The sequence below is a fragment of the Psammomys obesus genome, unplaced genomic scaffold (genome assembly GCF_907164565.1).
Source record: "Psammomys obesus unplaced genomic scaffold, mPsaObe1.curated_primary_1811, whole genome shotgun sequence".
Classification (NCBI taxonomy): domain Eukaryota; kingdom Metazoa; phylum Chordata; class Mammalia; order Rodentia; family Muridae; genus Psammomys; species Psammomys obesus.
The window spans coordinates 8,455,328-8,477,295 of record NW_026596162.1 but is presented as its reverse complement, the minus strand read 5'-3'; the positions used below and the strand labels follow the sequence as shown (position 1 = coordinate 8,477,295).

The window sequence follows — 21,968 nt, the reverse complement described above, 5'->3', positions numbered from 1 at the left end:
GCACAATCATCTCTTTAATGTTTAGTTGTTCTGTCTTCCGGATGGGATGAATTCACCTGTCACGTGGCCTGTGGACATTTAACAAGGTAAGATACAGGAACTGGGTGGCATGGTGCCCAGTACATACGAACTATACTACCTCACCATCGTTACTGCTGTCATAGGAAGCCCTTTTTCTCAAGACTCAGCCTAGGACCCTCCTGGCTCCTGGGCTTCCCTCCATCCCACAGTTCAGCACAGTTCATCCTTCTTGACTTGTTGCAGATACTGTTTGCAGTGGGTAGTAGCCATGATGTATGGATCAAATCCCACGGGGTGTGGCCATTTCCTCACGCATCTTATTGCTCACCAGGAACTGAACCTGGTACATAGTAGGTGTTCAATTATCGTTTTGGTTTTCTTCTCATCATGTCTACTGGTCAGTGGGAAGAGATGACACATGGCATCCAGCTTCTCCTCCGCTAATGAGCTCCTAATCAAACTGTAACCTGTGTCTGGGTGGGCCTGAGAAATACCCTCTAAGACACTTTCTTTCCCAATTCTGTCCCCCCCACAGGTAAAGTGGGAATGCTCTAAGACTTCTCTAGGAGGAAACCTAACTAGTTGCTGCTCTCAGGGTGTGCTGGCTTCTGGAAGTTTCTGCTACATGCTGTGGGTGGAGCCAACTGGTGATATCACTACCAACCAAGCACTCAGAAGAGCGAGCTCTAATTCCAGCTCCATCATCCACAACTCCAGCCAAGATGGTCAATTAACCCCCCGCCCTCCCGGAAGCCTGCAGCCTACAGCCCAGTTTTCCTGTCTGTGGAAAGGGTATATGACCTATCACACAGCTTTACTGCCAGGAGTAAATAGGTTAGTATATGCAGCCTTACTGTTAGGTCCCAAGGAAACAAGAGGGCTACGGGTCAGTCTGAGGCCTGAGCTGGAATAGGGCTGAGTCACCTCTGGGAAAGGCACATCTTCCATAAAGCAGCTTTGTCTAATTTTACAAGGCCTTCATCCCAGTGTGCAGAGGATCTATGATAAGAGATCCCCAGGGAAGTCCTAAAGGTGAGTAGGAGTCTATCTTCAGAGACCTGACTCTGCAATAAACATAATAATGCATTCCCTTTGAAGGTCAGTCGTGGTATGAGCTCGCTCTGGAAAATGCACCATTCGAAGTGTTACTATCAGGGACTCTCATCATGCCTCTGAAAATCCAACGATGCTGATGCTTCCCAGCCTGAGGTGGGACAATGGGGGTCACGGAGGCCTCTGAGGGTTCAGTGCGTGCTAGCATTACTCACTCCTGCAAGCGGGAGAAGGTCTTGGTGGTGATTGGAAAGAAGACCCCTCATCTATGATCCAGTGCGTGGCTCTGATGTACATTGCACCTCATGCTATAAAAAAGCTGGTGGAACAGAATTAGGAGCTACAGGTTTGTACTTTGGTCTCATTAGCTGGGCAAACTCAGGGATAGAATTGCATCTTGTACCTGGATTGTGCCCAACTGAATCAAACTCTCTGCATCTACTAATACATGACATTCTCTTTCTTTCTTTTTCTTCTCTCTCTCTCTCTTTCTTTCTAGAGGACACACTCTGCCTCTGGCATTTATGATGCTGGATCTGGGGCTGCTGGGAGAGGCGGCCCTGCTTGCTCACTTATTTCTGTAGCCAGACTGATGAAGATGCAGCTTATCTATAAAGCCATCTATGCTGATGGAGTGGAAGAAGAAAAAAATGACCCGTCCCAGGAAACAGAGAAACTGTGAGTGTCACAGAGCCTTAAAAGTACGACCCTGAGAGGGTCATACTTCCAACACGACAGCTCTGGCTCGAGATTTCAGACAAAGAAATGAAAATGGGAGATTACTTCTGCCATCAGTTCTCTTGATGGAGGAGTGCCCTCAGGCCATGAATGTGAATCAGTGGAGGCTAAGTGAACCCACACGGAGCAACCCTAGTCCAAAAATTCAAAACTCTCACACATTTGAAATATTCTACACAAGACCTTACGTGATGGATCAAAGTCAAATGCATATTCACTGAAAATACTGTATACAATTACCTTCAGGCTAGGCATACATATGGAATAAATTGTCTGATTCTGCCTGGGTTCTGTCACCAAGATGTCTCACTACAGGACATACATGGAAATATTCCAAAATCTCAAATAATCCTCAAAGCTGAAGCACTTCTGCTCCCCGGAGTTTCAAAGAAAGGGCATCCAAGCCATCTACTGACAGTCTTCCAGCTACCAATGAACTTTTAAACTGGCCCCTGTTATAGGAACCTATGTGTACCTGCTAATAGGTGACCAGTGCTCATCAATGATAGCAGCTCTTAGACCCTATTGCACAAAGATTTTGGAAGAATTTCTCAGTAATTTGTCACCTGGTTTCAGCATGTTAGATGCCCTAGGACATGAGAGACCCATAAACCACATACTTAGGACTTAAGTTATAGTACTGCATCGGAGTCCCCCTTGCATGAAGGAGGCAGTTAACAGGAACACCATCAATTTCTCTAGCACATGAGCCTGACCCAGGGGCTTCATGGTAGCCTGAAGTCTTGTTTTGGTCAAAAGGAAAACATTCTGACATGACCCCCACCCCCAAGGACCAGTGATGCAGAGGGAATTGAGAAGTATTCAATGCACCATGTCAGGCCAGGATGTGTTTACTATAGCAAGTACTAGGCATCCAGAAACGGTCCAGTATCCTGGAACGAAGGCCATCCTAGAAGATGCCAGCAGCAGCAAATGAGTTTGGTTTGGACCCCCTTCTGTGAGTGAACACTTTCATTCTCAAATTTGCTTTCCTCAATTGAGAGGACGACAATGAGGACTATGTCTCATTGAAAAGAACTGTTGGGTGGTGGATGAGGGTCGCTCACCCGCTGAGCCACTCAGGCATGTCACGCTGGCAGGACATGCAATTCAATTAGACTCTTTGTAATAGAGTTACAGGTGATAGTCAGGCAACTCATCTCCAGAAATTGCCACTGAAATAGAGGCAATCACGTCAACAAATGCCTGCTGAAAAGGTGTGTGACTCTTTTGCTAGACATTACAAATGACCATTACAAATAAATGGCATTATTCATTTCCATAACAATGGATGACTGCTGTCACTGGCAGGGAGAGTTTGACAGAGTGTCATGCCTTCGAGCCTTCCCTGGGACCAGCAAATATCATGAAAGAAGTCCAGGGATGGATGGCAGGAGGGGAATTCCCCTTCATGGCAGCCTGCTGAGGGAGATGTGAAACAGATTAGAACAGAGAGGGGACTTGGTAAAAAAAAAAACAAAAACTGTAGTCACCAGAGTGAGCAAAACCAATCCCATCTCTCCATAGAACACTAGAGCCAGGGGATGTTGTCATGGGGATCAAAGCTTTAAATTTAGAGCAGAGAGAAGAAAATACTACAGAAGGAATATAGGACTCTACCATAGGGAGGATATGGCATGGTGAAGGTATAAATTAGTTCAAACGAGGGATTCAAAATGGGATTTTATGTAAAAAAAAGAAAAACAAGTCATCCCTATCCTTGACCCTTAGAGTTAATACACTGATTCCTAAAAGGCCTTAGCAACAGGGGTTCCTTGTCTGCACAAGGTGGGCATCAGCAGGGCACAGCAGAGAACGCAGCAGGCTAAGTTCTCACCCTCATGAGATCTACCTCTTGGACAGATTTTTAAAATGTTCAAGAGAGCCAGGGAGCAAAGAGCTGCAGTCTTGGAGAACTTCAACTATTAAAATGGGCAGAACCTTTGTTGCTCAGGTCGGGGCACCTGTCTGTTTCTCCTTGTAAACTGTGATAGGCTCCCTGCCAGCCTCTCAGAACTCATGCCCGAGCAGTTCACAGGCACCATGGGTAGAGCGTGTCTTCCCAACAAGGTAATTTAACTCCCAGTACAGTGAAGCTCAAGATGGGATCATGCTTGCTGGCCACTGCGAGGTTTGAGGTGTGAGCGGCCAAGACTGCAACAGCCAATGTTTCGAGGGAAGTCATGTGATCCAGGAACTTGCTCTCGCTGGAGAGTGGAAGGCTTGGAGGAGTGTGTGCCCTCTGATAACTCTTGAAGAATAAAAGACAAATCTATCCTTCCCAGGTCTCCTCCACAGAAAACAAGAGTCTACTTGCATATGCTGTCATGGGAACATCAGAGTCGGATCATGAACTGCAGAGCAAGAGGTTGTGAAAGATCCAAGATGGAACCCTTCTCTTTTTAAACTAGTATCTATTTTCCTCCCTCCACAGTTTGTAGGGAGACTAGTCTGCAGGTGCTGGCAGTTTTTTTGCTGTGTTTACACTGATGCAGAAGAGCCTGGGCAGCTTTACGGTGGACTATGCGAAGGAAAAGACTGGGGCCCTTAGCATGAAGAGGTGTTTTTCATGTAAATTTTGAGTGGATGATATATCATAGTATGGTTTTAAAACTTATTTGGGCTTAACTTCACACTTTAAAAAAAAAAAAAAAAAGCCCCGTTATTTCATTGACTTTGCCAGCTTCAAGAAGAGATCTGAATCTGTGTCTAGCACTAAAGGCTCAGAGTCCTTCTGCTGGCCATTTGCCTGAGTCTCGTTGGAGAGAAACTGTAGCACCAGAACCTACTCTTCCTTGTCAATCTTGACATCCAAAGATGTCACCACCCCTAGTTACGTATCACCGCTTGCGTGGTATTGATTGCAAGCTTCTTTCTGAGATGGGGCAGAGCCGCTTGGTTGTCTTTTCTTGTGTTCCTTAAACATAGTAGTATAGGTAAAGTGAAAGTCGGAAAAAGATGTCAAGGAGAGAGAGAACAAAGGATCGCAGGCCAACACACTTACTAGATTTTGTTCAATGCTAAACACACACACACACACACACACACACACACACCTGGTGGCATCAGCGTCCATCTTATCTATATGAGCCTCCGTGGACATGGTCAGCTGAATTCAAATGATTGCTGCTGAGAACGCACAAAAGATGCCCACATCCTCTTGCAAAGGCAAAGCCTCCTGGTACTCAAGGCTCCTGGGTTCCCTACACGTCTACTTGTCAGCCCCAGCTTTCACTGCCTTGTACCAGAATCCTGCACTCCTGCCCCCGAAGGACTACTTGCTGTTTTTTCAGTATAACACCCCTCCTATGCATGCTCTTGGGCCCATCTGATACCTGTTGCCACTGTACTCTTCAAGACTGCCTTACACACGCTCTCCACACCAAGCATCTCCCAGAGCTAGTACTGCCTGCATATCCTAGGGCTGAGAGTCTTAGCATCTCTTTGAAACGTTATGTGAAGGCTCAGTAAAACCTCCGGCACCTGGTGGGCAGTGCTGACTGAATGAATGGCATCTCCACACTAACTGTGCCTGTGTCCCTCTTTCAAAGGGTCAGTTACCAAGAAGTGTGAACTGCCCACTTCCAGATATGGCCTCTCTGTCATGAGCATATTTTTTTTTCCGTTTTGTGGGATGGACAAAGCCCAAGTACACAGCACCCTAATCTTTGGAAGGTAAGGGCAGAGGCAAAGCCCTTACACAATTCTGTAGGGCTGAAGAGGGGAAGGAGAAGGTGGGTAGAATGTCAGACAGAGGACTGGGTCCCCACCCAGTGAGTAAGACTATAGATCTGAGCGCAATACAGAGACAAAATGAAATTATGTATCCAAATACGACTGTAGAACAATGAAGGTGTCTGCAGAATCAGAGAGAGGGAGACTGCTATAAATAGGAACATTGGTTTCAGCCTAACGCTCACTGCATCTATTCTCATTAGGTTCGTTTAACTGCCGGCACTGCAAAGTTCTACAGAGCGCAGATGTTGTTTGTTAGGCAAAATCGTAGTTGGAGGCACCACGATGCACTGGAATTTGCCATCACTTAAGTTTGCGGAGAGTACAGTCACGTCTTTGTGTCCGAGGGCTATCCATCAGTTGTAGGAGTCCTGGGCCTACGCACACCAGCAGATGCTCGCGTTCCTTACATCCAAATGGCTCGAATGTGCACACAGTCCATACACCCTCCCCCCCCCCCCCGTGTACCTCAATTAATCATCATGCTATCTAGGGTGCCTTACACAGTGGGAGTGTTATAAAGTACAACAGTGCTCACCGCGTGTTTTTATTTGTGTTATTTTTTTGTTGTTGTTGCTGTTGTTTGACCTTGACTTTCAGCCTTCAAAACTATGAAAAATAAATTTCTTTTAAAAGGGTTTTTTTTTTCTTTTAAATTTTATTTTATGTGTGTGAGTGTTTTGCCTGCATGTCTGTGTGCGTGCCATGTTTGTGTCTTGTGCCTTCAGAGGTCAGAAGTGGGTGTTGGATCTCCTGAAACTGCAGTTTGTGGATGGTCGTGAGCCACTGTGTGGGTGCTGCGAACTGAACACGGGTCCTCTGCAAGGGCCGCAAGTGCTCTTACTCACTGAGTCATCTCTCCAGACCTGAAAAAACTAAGTCTTGTTGCATAAGACATCTAGTCTATACTATTTGGTATGGCAGCTTACATGGACTAATATAGTTATGAAGCAGGTTTTCTAATTTCTCAAGTGGGATGAAAATATACAAAGATCAGAAACCAAGAAAGTTGATGATTTACCAGCTGTCTAAGTCCACTGTGGTTTTCCTTCGAAAGCAGAAGTAAATCCTATGGGAGAGACTGTCCTTACGCTACTCTCTGAGTGTGAAGTTGAATACAGCTCCTGTTCAGGCTCTGATTTCCTCCACATTTTGGTAGACCACTACCCACTTCTCTTAATCACGCTTGGCGTCTTTCAGTTGTCCAGCATTTTCTTTCAAACACATGGACAAAACGACAACAATGAGAACATTCTAGCGGCTCACAAATCTTAATTTAGAGTGCTGGAATTCTTAGTTGATTAATTTCTCCTGACATGGCCCAGATGTCTCTAGAGTAATTAGTAACAGAACGGGGTTAACAGAGCTCTGCATGGTGATGCAGATTCATTACGACTGATTGCCCATTTATGAAAATGAAGCAACTCTGACAGAGTTCAGACCCAAAAGGATAGCACCAGCTCGATAGATCCTAGACACCCGCATCTCTCCCGATCTTATCTTCATCACATTTAAGAGGCAACCACACACAAGAAAAGGTTGTAATGTATTTTTATGCATTTGCTCCAAGTTATATAGTGCTGATGCTCATAGATCGAAGAGATGCACTCAGAGATAGCTTCAGTCCCTCATGTCCAGGGTCCTGTGAATAACTCTCCCAAGCTCACAGAGAGCTTGCCATGTTCTCTCGTGTACTAGATAACTAAATAAATTAGAGGATGTTGTGAAGTAAGTATTCCGTAGCTAGTCTTTCCTATCCACTGGTCTGCACTCTCTCCCGCTGCTAGTGGATTCTTGCCAGCTCATATCCCTTTGGCAAGAGAAGCCTTCATGGCTCAGGTCAGTCTACTCAGTGCCACCAGTAATTTTGAGGTACAGAGCCTTCAGCTAGCTTTGCTGGCATCTGTGACAAGCCTTCAACTGCTTCCTATTTCTGTTCACTCTACACCATGACCCAGGAAAGTTGTTTTTGTTTGTTTGTTTGTTTTGTTTTAAGACTAGGCCTCAATATGTATCTCTGGCTAGCCTGAAAATTCCTGTGCAGACTAGGCCAGACTCAGATGCAGAGGGACCCACTGGCCTCCGCCTCCCAAGTGCTGGGATCAAAGGCATGTGCTACCACGCCTGTCCTCTGGGAAGATAATTTAAGGGCTCATCCTGTCATAGAACTCAGCTTGCCCCCACAATCTTGCTACTTTCTGAGGAATAAAACACAAATCTTTGCAGGCCACTTCCTGGTGAACCCGGACTCTCTCAGTGGTTTTAATTAAACCTTCAGTGGAGCCATTGAAGTGACCTAAAGCATCTCTACCTCTGAGCCATTTCCAGAGGCTTCTTCCTGGGAACCCATTCCTCACTTCTCCACAAATGTCCTTCTCTCTGTGAAAGTCAACCAGGCTTCAGTCTTCTTCAGGGGCCCCTTGTGAATCTGCACCGAACCACGGCTCTACTCTGGCATTTGTTCGAGCAATACAGCCATCCCTTGGTTTCTGTAGAGGCCTGGCTTTGGACTCTCAGGGCCACCCAAATCCATGCATGCTCATGCCCCTTCTTCAAAATAGCATAGTATTTGCACAGGCTCTGCACACACCCTCCCCCAAACTTCAAATTATCTTCAAATGACATATAATGCCTAATTCAATGCAGATGCTTGGCAAATAACTGTAACCGCTGTTTAAGGGAATGACAAGAAAAAGGTCTGGGCCGATTCAGTACAGACTTTTTAAATAAATATTTTGATCTGTAGTTGGCTGAACCACAGGTATAGAACCTATGGATACAGAGGGCTGTTGGAATGTGCATTCATTAAATTCATACAGAACTGTGTCCACTTTGATAAAAAACAGTGTTCTGTCTACTGAAGCCACGTTGAGCAAGTAAGTACAATACGTTCACGTAGGGGTTTATTTTGCACAATACTGAATTTTTCTTAAGGGGTGTTTGTTGTCCAAGGTTTCAAGGGTATATAACTTTGACTTTGTAGTTTTAATCTTAGAAATACCTCGGGAAAAACCTTAAAAGGACATAGGCAGGCTTCTGCAGAGGCATGCCATCATTTTTCTTTCTTTCTTTCTTTCTTTTTTTTTTTGTACAGTAGAGACTGAGAAGAGTCCCTTGATCTGCACCAAGCAGCCAGTAAAACCACACCGTGGAATAGCTACTAACATGAGGTTCAGCTCAGACGTTGTTATGTGCAAAAAGCATTGTTATGTGATTTTTTGCTAGATACTGGGTCTATGTCTTAGAGGGAAGCCTATTTCCCCTTTGATTCTCTGTGAATTAAAATGCTGGGCTACCAAACTGATGTGTTATTGATGTGTTAAATGGTTCTTGGAGGGACAACAGCCCTTTTATGCCGATAGCACCCAGCTGAGACGGATGGGGACACTGGTATAACACAGCTTGGCAGAAGTCTCTGTTGAAGCTGTACTGTGTAGACAGATGTCCTGCTACTGCAGGAACGGTCACTGATCTGCTGGCAGGTGGGATGCCCAGGTTCCAGCCATGCTTCCCCTGTAGAGTCCTGGTAGCCCTGGAGAAGCCTCTTCCTTTTCTTGACTCTCACCCTGTCTCTAGATGCTATTTGTAAAAGCACAAAACATGATGTATCACACCAGTTGATAGGCGTCTGATTATATTGCATACAATGAAATGCAATTTCATTACTCAGCCAACTCCATAGCTGCGCATACTCACTAACCACACAGAGTGAACATACAAAAACTATTTTAGAGCAGCTCTACTAAGCCTGTGCTTCCTCTAAAGGTGTTTTCCACATACCTTGTTGGCTATTTCATTGCTGTTGCTGTGAGGGTCTCACAAAGCTCAGACTAGCCTCTAAGTTGCTAAGTAGCCAAGGATGATCTTGGCCTCCTGATTGTCCTGCCTCTACTTCCCAAGGGCTGGGATTACAGGTGTGCACCAACACATTTCTTTCTTTTCTCTTTATTTTTTCTTTTCTTTTCTTTTTTCTTTCCTTTCCTTTCCTTTTCTTTCTTTTTTTCTTCCTTCCTTCCTTCTTTCTTTCAAGGGAACTTACAGCAAATGAATGAAATCAGTTTTAATTGCATAAATATTCCATACTTTAGATCAATATTTACAAACATTTCAAGCCTTGACAGACTCATTACGAAAGGAACAAAGCACTTTCCTCCGCCCGTGTAAACACTTTGACATTGATTCTGATTCACCCAGATGGGCGATAATAATCTTGAATCGGTCACATATACAGTGTACAGATTTACAGATACAAATATGACAGATAACACTGAAGGCTCTTGGCATATGGCTGGCAATTGCGTATCAGATGCTTCTGGACACAGAAACATAAACCCAGGTCATGACCTCATGTACCAACACACACATACAAATAACCCAAACACTCTGTGGGGTCATCTTCTCAGAGATGTCTATTCAGGCCACAGATAAAAAGAATGAGAGAGGAAAACGCTGTCCCGTGAAGGGAGGGAGGGGCTGCGTGCCTCACGAGACGTTGGACTTACCTGCTAAGTGGTTGGCAATCCGGGCAGTGGGTTTAGGAGGCAGGGCCGGGGGCTGCTTGAGAAGGGACAGCTGCTTCACTGGGGTCTCCTCATGGTCTCCAGAGAAAGCAGCAGGTTTTTTGGGGGGCAGGAACAGAACTGGTTTGGCTGAAGGATCTTGGGACAGGAGGACTCCAGACTCACTGGCACAGGGACTCTCTTCAGACACTGAGGGGACAACCACATGATACACAGGAGACATTACACGAACGTAGTGCAGGCCAGCCAGGAACACAGGACAGGGACACTGGCAGGCCAACAAGACAGCAGGGGCCACCTGCTGCAGGCCACCATGGGTACACGGAGAGCTAAAGCAAGGACAAGAGAAATCCAAGAAAGCAGGTGGGGTGTGGAGGGCCAGAAAGGGGAGGCAGGGGAAGACGGAGGAGAGAGGAAGAGGGAGCAAGGGCGGAACGGCAAGGGAATTTCCTTATGAAAAAGGTTATCACTTCAAACTGAGCCTGTATCATCCAAAGAATACAGATGCTCCACCACATGGCTCAGGAGACCACAGGCACAACTACAGGATGATGAGTAGAACAAGGATTCCAAGTCCCCTAAACTGAACAAGAAGAGCTGGCACTTTTCTTTAAGTCTCTGAGCTCTTCCTTTGCTGAGGGGAGAGACAGACCACAAACTGGTAGAGAATATTAGTGTTGTCCTTTGGGTCTTCCTCTCAGGTCTGGGATTACCAGTGGCGGCTGACAAGGTTGACACTGGCAGGCTTTGGTGGCTGCTCCTCCAAGCTCCGAAATGGTCAGGTCTGAGAGCCAGGCTCTCAATGAGGACTCCCCCCTCCTCTGAGAACACACTCTTGCCCTGCCTGGCCCTATACATTTTCCCAAGACAGAGGACGTTCAAAGGTGACACCTTTTCATCTGTCTGGTTCCTTTACTTCCTGCTTGACAGACTTCTTGTCTTCTTAATTTTTCCCCTTCCTTTCCTTCCCTAGTCCTCTCTCCAGGGTCTCATACATTCTAGGCTGGTTCTAAACTCACTAGGACTTGGAGGGTGACCTTGGACTTTCCAGTTCTCCTGTTTCTACCTCCTGAGTGCTGGGATTCCAAGGTATGTGCCATCTTGCCGTGGAACTAAATACATGGTACTAGGGATTGAACCCAGGACATGGTGCATGCTAGGCAAGCACTGTGGCAACCGAGTAGCATCTTGATTCCCATTGCCTTATTTCAACTCCCCCTCCATCTTTTCATTTGGGCCTGATTCTTCTTTGATTGAGTTGCTATGGGTTGGTAGCCTTCTGCTTCCTACTGTGCTGGCAACTTGGGAAATAATGGTAAAACTCTGTGACCCCGATGGAGTGGCAGAGTTCTCTAAAATAGTCTAACTTCCAGATTCCAGTGGCACAAGGGAAGTTGGACGGAACAAGGGGAGTTGGGTTGAAAATTAAAACTTCGGTGTTCTTGCTTAAAATTCTAAAGGACAAAATACAGCCCAACTGTCTGTCCTCCTACTTCCCATGACTGTCACAGGAGGCAGTTTATGAAGGATTCCTCTCCTTTCTTACCTTCCTTCTCCCCTGGAGGAAGTAATATCTTCACAGCATCACAACCCCGCAAAGAATCCCCGACACCCTGGGTTTTCCCCACCTCAAGGGGCATTGCCCTAGTCAGTGCCGAGCCATAGCTGGCCGGGTTCCACAGTGAAGCATGGGGACCAACTGGAAAAGCAGTCTCTCTCCCTCTCAACATGAGCAAAGTGTGCACGTAGGTGCTGGACACAGGGGCGCCAGGACGCTGGCCTTTCCAGGTACTCCCGGAGGCTCCTTGGTCAGCCCATCTCCTGGTATGTGCTGACTCCGCCCCATTTGTAGGGATGTATCTTTGGGCTGATTAGGAGGACTCGGCACCCCCCCCCCCAAGAGAAGCAAACTGGCCACTTGGGTGACAGGGACCAAAGAGGGAGGCAATAATCAGAAGGCATAAAAACTCATCTACAGGTGGGCTCTCACTTAGCTGGGAAAATCTATGCAATGTAACAAACACGTAGATTGGTTGTATCAGTAGATTTACTAAACTGATAAAATCATTGACTGGGTGTATTGGCACTGGAAATTAAATGGTGTGGCTAGGTCTTCGGAGCAGGTGGAGTAGACAGGAATGGGATTTAGAGAAGAATGGGATTCTTTTGATTTATCTTAACAAAGATGAATGTTAGAAAACAAACAATATTTTAAACTGTCACTATTATAAAAAACTTCAAAGTGAGGTGAGTCACAAAAGTGTGTTTACAAACTATAAAACATCCTGCGAGATGTTTTCTTAGATTCAGTTACATACAGATAATTATGAGGCAAGTTTCCTCCACATTTCCAGGTCTTCATGCTCTGGATGGTTAGAATGGGCATCCTCAGCCCTGCCATGAGACTGGGACACTCTGGAGACCCACCCCTGGCCTCTGCCAGTCATTACCTGGTCCATCCATGATGTCTGAAGCTTGGAGCACCTCGTACGAGCAGGGGTCCCTGGGCATCGGGACAGGCTCCATTTCCGACAGAGCAGGCAAAGACAGTTGGCTGGAGCTCAGGGATTGCCCGTTTTCCAGGGAGTCATCTTCATTGGAGATGGAGAGCTCTCCATCTGTGGGAGAGAAGGAGAAGGAAGCACCAGATGAAGTCTGTCCTCACCACGACACTCAAGGCTGCTAACCAGTTCGGATGCTCTGAGCCATCTTTATCGACACCTGATACTGACTCTTTGCTTTTAAAACATGTACCTTTATAGAAAGAGCCCAACTAAGCTTCTGGAAAGTACCTTCCAGCCAACCACGGCAACTTGTCTGTTTTCTCTCCATCCTTTCCATCACCGTCCATCTTGTGTTCTATGTGTATAATTTTTTTTCCTTCTAAAAGACTTACTGAATTTTCAATTATGTGTAGTAGTTGTATCTATGTGTGGATGTGTGCACATGAATATAGGTGCCCTATGAGGCCAGAACAAGATATCATGACATGACATGTTCTTCTCTGTGGGCAGGACTCATCTTTGGGCCTACTAGGATTGCTCTGCATTTCCCAAGGGAGGTGCATTGGCTGCTTGGGTGACAATGGATCAAAGATGAAGGCACTCTAGAAGGCGGCACTGGAGATGTACTAAGAGGCTGCTGTGAGCCTCCCAGTGTAGGTGCTGAGAACTGAACTCAAATTCTCTGCAAGGACATTATGAGCTCTTACCACCAAGCATCTCTCTAGCCCTTACTTTTTTTTTTTTCTTAATAAAAGCTCATGAAAATAATTTTTGCCTTTTGATCTTTAAAAGGCATAGAAACTTAGCAGGTGACGGAGACTGGAGAGTCAAAATTAAGAATTTTTTTTACATTAGGGAGCAAATATTAAAAAGGCTGTGGGTGGCTCTCCACAAACCGACAACAAGGCCCTATTGCTGAAGACACCCTCTTCACAACTCATTGCACATGGAGAAGTCAAGCTCGTGCCTACCTATAGTCTTTACTGGCTAGTATTCATGGCATTGGAAGGTTTTCTGCACTCCACCAAAGAAGAAAGGCGAACCCACCAAAGGCGAACCAACCCAGCTACAAAACCTTCAATCGATAATGGTGACCTGCCTGCAAAATATGATGATGCAGTAGCAGCCCAAAGCTTTTGGGAGTAACCAATCAATATCTGGTTTGAGTTAGGGCCCGCCCCATGAATTGAAACCCATACCCAATGCTGCTTGGGTGGCCCAGAGCTTACGGCTAGATAGGACAGCAGTCTGGGGGAAAACTAGCTACTGTTATTCTTTGGCTAAGGTATGTAGCACTAAAACGACTTGTAAAGACATTTTGCAGGGCCTTGCTCAGCCACCATCAGAGAAGCTTCTTCCTGCAGCAAGTGGGAAGAAATATGGAGATGCACAGCCAGGCAACATGCAGAGAGAGATCTTTGAATACTCAGACCTAAAGGATGCTTCCATCAAATCCTTCTCCTCAGGGCTCAGTGAACACTTTGGAAGAGGAGACATAAAGAGCATAGGAGTCAGTGGGGATGGAAGACACCAGAAAATCAAGGGTTTCTGAATACAAAAGGACTGACATGTATTTGAACACATAGAAACCAAGGTAGCTTGGATGGAGCCTATATAGCTGTGCACCAGAGGGGGTCCTAGACCTGAAAGGAGAAGTGGACACATGCCCCCATCCCTAACATGGAAACAATCTCCAAATCTCCAATTGGTAACCATTTGCAAAGGAAAAATTAAATTTTGTCCAAGGGAGTCTCACAGGAGGAAACCAACCACTCTTAAGGTCTGGTGCCCAGTAGTAGAGCTAGCACAAAATGAACTCAATGGTATCTTTGGAGGTTCTTTGCCTCACAACGCGAAGTGGGGGCATTTTCCTCTCCTGTGGGTCCTTTGCATATATTTTATGGCTTACGGTTTGGGATTTTTAGTGGGTTTGTTTCAAAGCTGTGCAAAAGTGTATGTCTCTGTGTCTATGTGCATTTCTTGTATTCCCCCTCCCCCCCATTTGGCTCTCTTTATTGTTTGGTTGTTTGTCATATTCCATTTATTGTTTTCAATTTATTTTATTTTATTATTATTTGTTAGATACTCAGCGATATTTTCTAATGAGAGACAGAATGTTGATCTTGGAAGAAGAGGTAGGGAGGAACTGAGAGCGGTAGGGAGAGGAAAAAACCACAATCAGAATATATTGTGTGAAAAAAAATCTATATGCAATGAATGAAGAAGAAGAAGAAGAAGAAGAACAAAACAAACAAACAAACAAGTCTTAGGGAGCAAAGAGGCAGTGTGAACACGCAACTCCAGGTCCCAGGAAAAAGCTCATCTGTGTGTTTACCTCATCCAGTTCTTGGGGTGAGTAAGCATTTAGAAAAATGTAAAATCTCTACCTAACAAGCGACGGCAGCCCCAAACAGCTGGGAAGTGTCAGAATTCTTTTGGTGCCAACCACCAACCATGTCAACTTTGATCTGCTTGAAGCTCAGTCCCCCAAAGGGCTGAGGGCTGATTGAGGATCAAAGACTCCCGTTCAATGGCCATTTGTTAAATCCAAACTCCCTGCAGCATGATTTCATCTTCACCCAGGGAGTCTTAGATAGCTGAACGTTAAAGGCAAATTAATTTTTCAAGAGGACTTAAAGCTCTTTCAGTCAGATGAATAAACATCCAGATGAAAGAGAGAGAGAGAGAGAGAGAGAGAGAGAGAGAGAGTAAGAAACAGAGCCCTGCAAAGCTATAGCCGGACTTATAATGAGAGAGAGAGAGAGAGAGAGAGAGAGAGAGAGGGTGTAGAAATAAAAGTGAGTTGAATCTGAGGTTAATCTTCCCTTTTACTATATTCCCATCTATGTTTTGATTTTATACATCTATGATATCTAATAGCACTGAAATCCTTTAGGCCACCCCATTAGAAATGCCTTCAACAAAATGTATGTTTGCTAGAGTAATTTATGAAACCAACAGACTGTAAGCAGTACATGGTTCAAGGACCTATAGTGTTTGACCTGGATCTTCTATAAACATTAAAAAAAACCTAACAACGCATTGAAGTTGACAGTCACAGATAGTGCTGGCTTTTGAAGGGAAGGCTGGATCTCTTCTTTCCATTCAACACTTCTACACACCCTAAACAGTAGTAGATGTTGTTGTCATGGAGACGAAAGCCATGATTACTGCTTCTTAATAAGAACACAAGAGCAGGGCAGGAACTTACAGCCAAATGCTATGGAGATTGCACAGCTGAGCTGCAAATCTGCAGGATGGGGAGAGCTGTGCTGTGTTAAGGTGACCTTACAGTAGTCCGGTCTTCCCAACATGCTTTTTATTTATCATGTTCAAACTGATATCATGGGAAGTGGCTCTGTTGAAAGTCCCCAGTCAGCAGGAGGATGACACAGCTGTCATTCAGTTGGGAACATCTTCAGGAGGCCACTCTGATTCTTGATGTTCCAAGCATATTCCTGGCCCTACAGAAGACAACCTGAAAAGGAGAGGCTTTAAATGCCATCGCAGGTTTTGTTTTTTGTGGATTACTGATGCTGTTGGATGATGGCTGCCTGATTTAAGAGTTGAAAGTACCACACGAGTAACTCTGGGACAAAAGATGCAGCTGCAGCTGGATTTGTCTGGAGGACTCTGTGACTCTGGTTTTCATTAAGGAAGCCAATGTACAGTCATGCAAGTCCCATGCTACTTTGCAGAGGGATCAGTCTTGGGGATTTCGTTGTTGTGACTCACAAATGCACGTTTTCATTAAAAAAAACATGGACAAAAAAAAAAAAACATGGACAAAGATATTAGAAGATGTTGATGACCCCTCCACCTACCTAACGGAAGCAGCTTCCTCTTTCTGTGGATATTTTTCATGGCTGAAATCTTACTAAGCTTCGAAATTGTGTGTGCTGTGGCTGGAGAGATGGCTCAGTGGCTATGAGCACTGGTTGTTATTCCAGAGGAGTCAGGCTCAGTTCCCAGCACCCATGTGGTGGCTAACTATGTTCTGTAACTCCAGCTGTAGGAGTTCTAGCTCCCTCTTCTGGCGTCCGTGGGCGCTGCATGCATATGACAGACACATCCAGGCAAAACACCAACACACATAATTAAAAACTTTAAAAAATATCTACTTTTATCTTACCATTACGATCTCAATTACAATTCTCTTAGCAATTACACTCCATGTTTACCTAGTTCTCTCCCTCACATCCCTACCAAGCACTAAAAATTCCCAGCTAACTACTTAGCTTGAGGGTAGCATAGTATATGATGCCGTCTGCGCTGTTTCCACTGAAGGATGTGTTAGAAAATGTAATAATGAAGATACTTAAATCACAAAGGTGTTTACAATGTTTTATGCCACTAGGAATGCAAAGTTGAGAAGACCATGTTACATAGGATTTTTCGATAATTAGAATTCTAATGTCTACTGACACACAAGTGGTTCTTGTGAAGTTATCTAAAGGCTTTTCCATTTTACAGTTAACTGCAATTTGTAGACAACTTACATCTCAGTTTCTAGGAAGGTCTTCAGTATTAACAATGCTAACTATGTTTATCTACAGAGCTGCCTAGCTATTGATACTCCATACTCCTGTCTACCTACTTATCTATCCAGCTATCCACCCAACATTCATCCCTATTTCTATCCATCCATCCATCCATCCATACATCCACCCACTCATTGGCATATTTACTTACATATATATTAGAAGCAAAAACTATTAAATAGATAGGATAAAACCAAAATCTTAATTATGACCAAGGTGAGTAGTTACAAAAGTGAGAATCATTTTATTTGTACACTCATGCCGCTTGAGGAAGTGACTATGGTAAAAACACACAGTATGCATGCATGAGATTTTCAAACAATAAATAACAAACATACATTAAAAATCACGTTGCTCTATCTTAAAGAAAGACTTAAATATTCATATTATTACATTTATAACACCCACTAAAGTGGAAACAGTGCAGCCATCATCAGATACTATGGTACCTCCAAGTCAAGCATTTAGCTGGGAACTTTCAGTGCTTGGTAGGGATATGAGGGCAATCTGGCTGTGACATCTCTACCTCCATTGATCACCTAGGTTGAGAAAGCTGATCTGGTTGACTGGGCGGGTGTCCTTTTCCTCCCTAGCCATCGTATGTCTCTCCTAAAGTTGTGTGTGCCATTGAGAGGATGACCTTCCCTCAATAAAGGTGGACTGCTCTTCGGTTGAGGAGATACATGTATCTGTGCTACTGTGCTAGAACCTCCAAACAAACTCAATGCTTATTAGTTAAGTTTGAAGACTTTCAAAACCGCTTTGGTTCTCCACACCTTCTTACTGTTTGTAACTATTCTTTATCAAGCACCTTTACCAGCCCCTTAAATCAGTATTCTTAGAAGGATTCTCCTGATGTCCCACTCCCCCCAAAAAACCACTCTGCTTCCATGACTAAGATGAGGCAGCTGGGTTATTTGTCCCTATCACTATGTCTCTTATCATGGATAAAACAGTGAACCAGTCATTAGAAATTATTTACTGTTTTGTATTACCTTTTAAAGGTGTTTGTGCTGATGGTTAAAATGGCATATGATGATCTACAATCATGTGTTTTCTGGGAGAACTAGTAAACTGTGACCAGGAGAAGATGGAAGGACATGAGGGATTGGCATCTTAGCAATGGGATGGGCTGAACATTTGTGATCAAGCTTTAGATCAGGTTAGCTAGGGTGGGTCTCAGGGGTGGGAAGACCTTCCCTAAATGTGGGAGGTTATCATTCCATGGGCTCAGGTCTTGGACTGTACTGTATAAGAAGCAGGACTCTAATCAGTTAAATTTGTTCAAAGCTAAAGATAACTAAAATTTTATTTCTAGATGAATGTACCCATGGAGAATGGGTGGCAGAAATTCAAGTACTCATAAGACATACCAAAACCTTCTACTTCTCAAAAAGGTTACTTGAACACTGGATCTTTTGTCTTGAGAAGGTGCAGGGCTCATGATCCTTTAGAATTTAAGATGAAAGAGTGACACTTAAAAATTCATTAATTTATTTATTTTACATCCTTACTGCAGTTTCGCCTCCTTCCTCTCCTGCAAGTCCCTCCTTCTCACCTCTGTTTCCTTTAGTCCTCCCTTTCTCCTCAGAAAAAGGGGAGGCCTCCAATGGATATCAAACCAACTTGGCAAATCAAGTTGCAGTAGGACTAGGCACAAATTATCCTATTGTGGCTAGGCAAGGCAGCCCAGCTAGGAAAAAGGAATCCAAAGGCAGGTGATAAAGAATCCTTGTTTTAATAAATTACAGTTGAAGTGAGTATGGAGAAAAATTACTTGGCATATACACATACAAACATAAATATACTGAAGCATTACTTCCAAAGGTTTCATATGCATCAAAATTTTAAACATAAAACTTCCAACTAGAATGAATAAAAAAAGAAAAAAAACAGAGCAGTAGAAAAATATATATTTATTTAGGCTGCAGAAGAGGGATGCCAGATGGATAGCTTTGGCTTACTCACACAACTTTCTGATTTTTAGTTTATAAACTAGAATGCTGCAAAAAGAAGGAAAGAAGCAGAATAGTGGGGGAAATATTAGCCAAATATAGCCCACAAAAGAACAAAGTGTTCTAAGTTAGGGTGCATATTTGTGCAGGTAAAATCAAAGCCAAGTCCCCAGGTGATGCCTTGGAAATGTGTAATAGACCAGTGTGAGCGAAGTGGCCACGTGGCGATGCTGACACAGGAGAGCCTGTTTGGAATGATGCCAAGTGCGAGTGCAGGAAGGGAGAACAATGTGCACATGTCGGTGATGGCAAAATGAAAATGGAGGATGGATGCAGGAGGCAGGGGCTCTGAAGAGAATCTGGCACAACGTAAGAAGAGTTTAGTGAGCATTAACTTTTCCACTACAATGATGTCTACGTTTATTGTGATTGCCTGTGTTTCGTATGTGGATGAGTATTTCTGTGTATATGGGTGCAGGTGTGTTTTGTGCATTTGGAGGTCAGAGGCCAACTCCTTAGGGATTAAATGAGTGTGCCACCATGCCTGGCTTACCTTGGTGTTTTGAGAAAGTCTCTCATTGGCCTGGAGCTCCTGAGTAGAGAAGAAAGACTGGTCAATACGTCCTAGAGATCTGCCTGTTGCTACCTCCCTAGAACTGGCATTCAAAAGTGTGTACCACTACGCTTGGCTTTTTCATGTAGGTTCTTGGGATGAAGCTCAGGTCCTCATTCTTTCTTGGCAAACACCTTGCTGACTTGGCTGTCTTCTCAGCCTATGTTACATTTATGAATATTTGTGAATATTTATGTACATTTATGAATATTCTAACAAGGATAGAGGAGGGGCTCACGATGTTATTGACAGACAGGCGATGGCTGCTGGGAGAGGCAGAGTCAGCTTTCATCAGAGATTGTAGTCCATTATAAGCTGCCCACGACCCAAATGACATTATACCTGTGAGTACATGGGCAACAATAATTGGACTCAATGGGTTATAGAAACAAGATAGGGGGAGGAGAAAGAGGGGAAGAAGAGTGGTGATGAAGGAAGAAGATGATGATGAAGACATGAAATCAGAAGGGAGATGTGGGTGGCTTGTGAAGAGTTAAGAGAGGAGAAGTTGGGGTACATATGATCTAAATACATAAAATTGTCAAAGATAAAAATGCCTTTATAATCTGGAAAAAAAGGCACAAAATTGTACATGGAGCCTTATTAATTTAAATACAAAACCAAAATCAAAACAGAACAAAACATCCATTGCCCCCCCAGCCCCGCCCCACACAATTTTTGTTAAAAAGAAAAACTCATTCCTCACTCCTCTGGTTCCTGCCAGAAATTCTCTCCAAGTGTTCCTACTTCTTGCCCAGTTCCTGACTCTCCGTAGAGTTGGGACATCGCTAAGATGCAACCATTGCTTCCCCATCAGGGCCCGTTGGGTATGGTTTCAAGCTATGTTTTCCTTCCTTCTCTACACTAGTGTTAATTCGAGGCATGTTTTATCACTTTCTGGGTGATTTGAGGTGTCTTGGCCTGGGAGCAGGAGAGGTTAGGTCCATTAGCAACTGCCTCAAGATCAGCCTGTTCCAGTCATCCTGATAAATCCTGGCTGGACTTCCCATTTCTATCATCTCTCGAATGGTTTGCAGGCACAGAGATGCAGAGCGTGACCGCAGTGGACCTCATATACTAAGCAATCTGAAGAAGAATGGTTTTTTGTTTGTTTGTTTGTTTGTTTGTTTTGGGTTTTTTTTTAAGGTAAAAGAAACTGGGAGGAGCCACAGATAGGCAACAGAAGAAATTGTGTCATAAGCCATACATACTCTCTTGGGAAGTTTGTGTATTGATAAACAGAGGTGTGCTGGTAAGGACCCCAGCTCGATTTTCGAAGACATTGGTAGGAGAGAAGTGTCATGTAGAATGGAAAGGAGCCCAGAGCCAGAGCATGGGGAAGTCTGTGCCATCTTTACCATTACTAGCTTGCAACAAGTTACTTCACTTCTGGGTACCTCAGCTTCTGTCCTTTTAAACAAATGTACTACACTAGATAATATTAAACTTCCAGATCTTTCTTCCCCAGGGTTCTGGGAGAGGCAAGAACCCCACAGCCTTAAGGACAGAAGATCTAAACAGCCAAACATTTGACATTCAGGATTTTACTCTGGATAGAAAACTTAGGAACTGGGAAGTAAATGGATGGATTTCTGGCTTACTATGGATAAAGTTTTAATTTTTTATATAAAAAAACTCAGTAAAGTTTTTAGTTTAGATCTAGAGCTTTCTGTTCCTTTTATAAAAATCCTCTGAGCACAGCAGAAAGATGGGCAGGAAGCAAGGAGAGGAGGGAACATTTCTGCATCTCCAATGCCAAGTACTATATTGGACATTTTATTTATGATGGCAATAATAAGAGCCCTTCAAATAGCAATGCAGAAATTCAATATGCGCCAACTCTGTCTTCATTTTTCTCCTGTTGTCTCCTCATCCTCCCTTTTTTCTCTCTCTGCTCCTCTCCTCCTCCTTTATCCTCCCCTCCCTTCTTCTTTCCTGTCTCTGTTCTCTCCTTTTTCTCTCCCTTCTCTATCCTCTTCTTTCTTTTATTTACCCATCCATCTACTTACTTTATATCATCTCTTTATTATCTATCTATCTATCTATCTATCTATCTATCTATCTATCTATCTATTATTTATCTCACTTATTGTCTATCATCTATTTATATCTATGTATCTATTACATCTATTGTCTATCATGTATGTATCTATCTATCATCTATCTATCTATCTATCATCTATCTATCTATCTATCTATCTATCTATCTATCTATCTATCTATCTCTTTCTACCTACAATCATCCATCCATCCATCCATCCATCCATCCATCCATCCATCCATCCATC

At 43.9% G+C, this 21,968-nt stretch overlaps 1 protein-coding gene across 1 annotated transcript in view; it reads right to left on the bottom strand.

Annotated features, from left to right (window-relative positions):
- Phactr1 (phosphatase and actin regulator 1) overlaps window positions 1–21,968 on the bottom strand; it is a 442,461-nt gene that overhangs the window by 66,121 nt on the left and 354,372 nt on the right. Inside the window, exons 7-8 of the mRNA XM_055595105.1 lie at window positions 12,518–12,685; window positions 10,050–10,256 (exon numbers count right to left, since the gene is read on the bottom strand). Coding sequence (XP_055451080.1) covers window positions 10,050–10,256; window positions 12,518–12,685 — 375 coding nt within the window. The remainder of the gene's footprint in view (window positions 1–10,049; window positions 10,257–12,517; window positions 12,686–21,968) is intronic.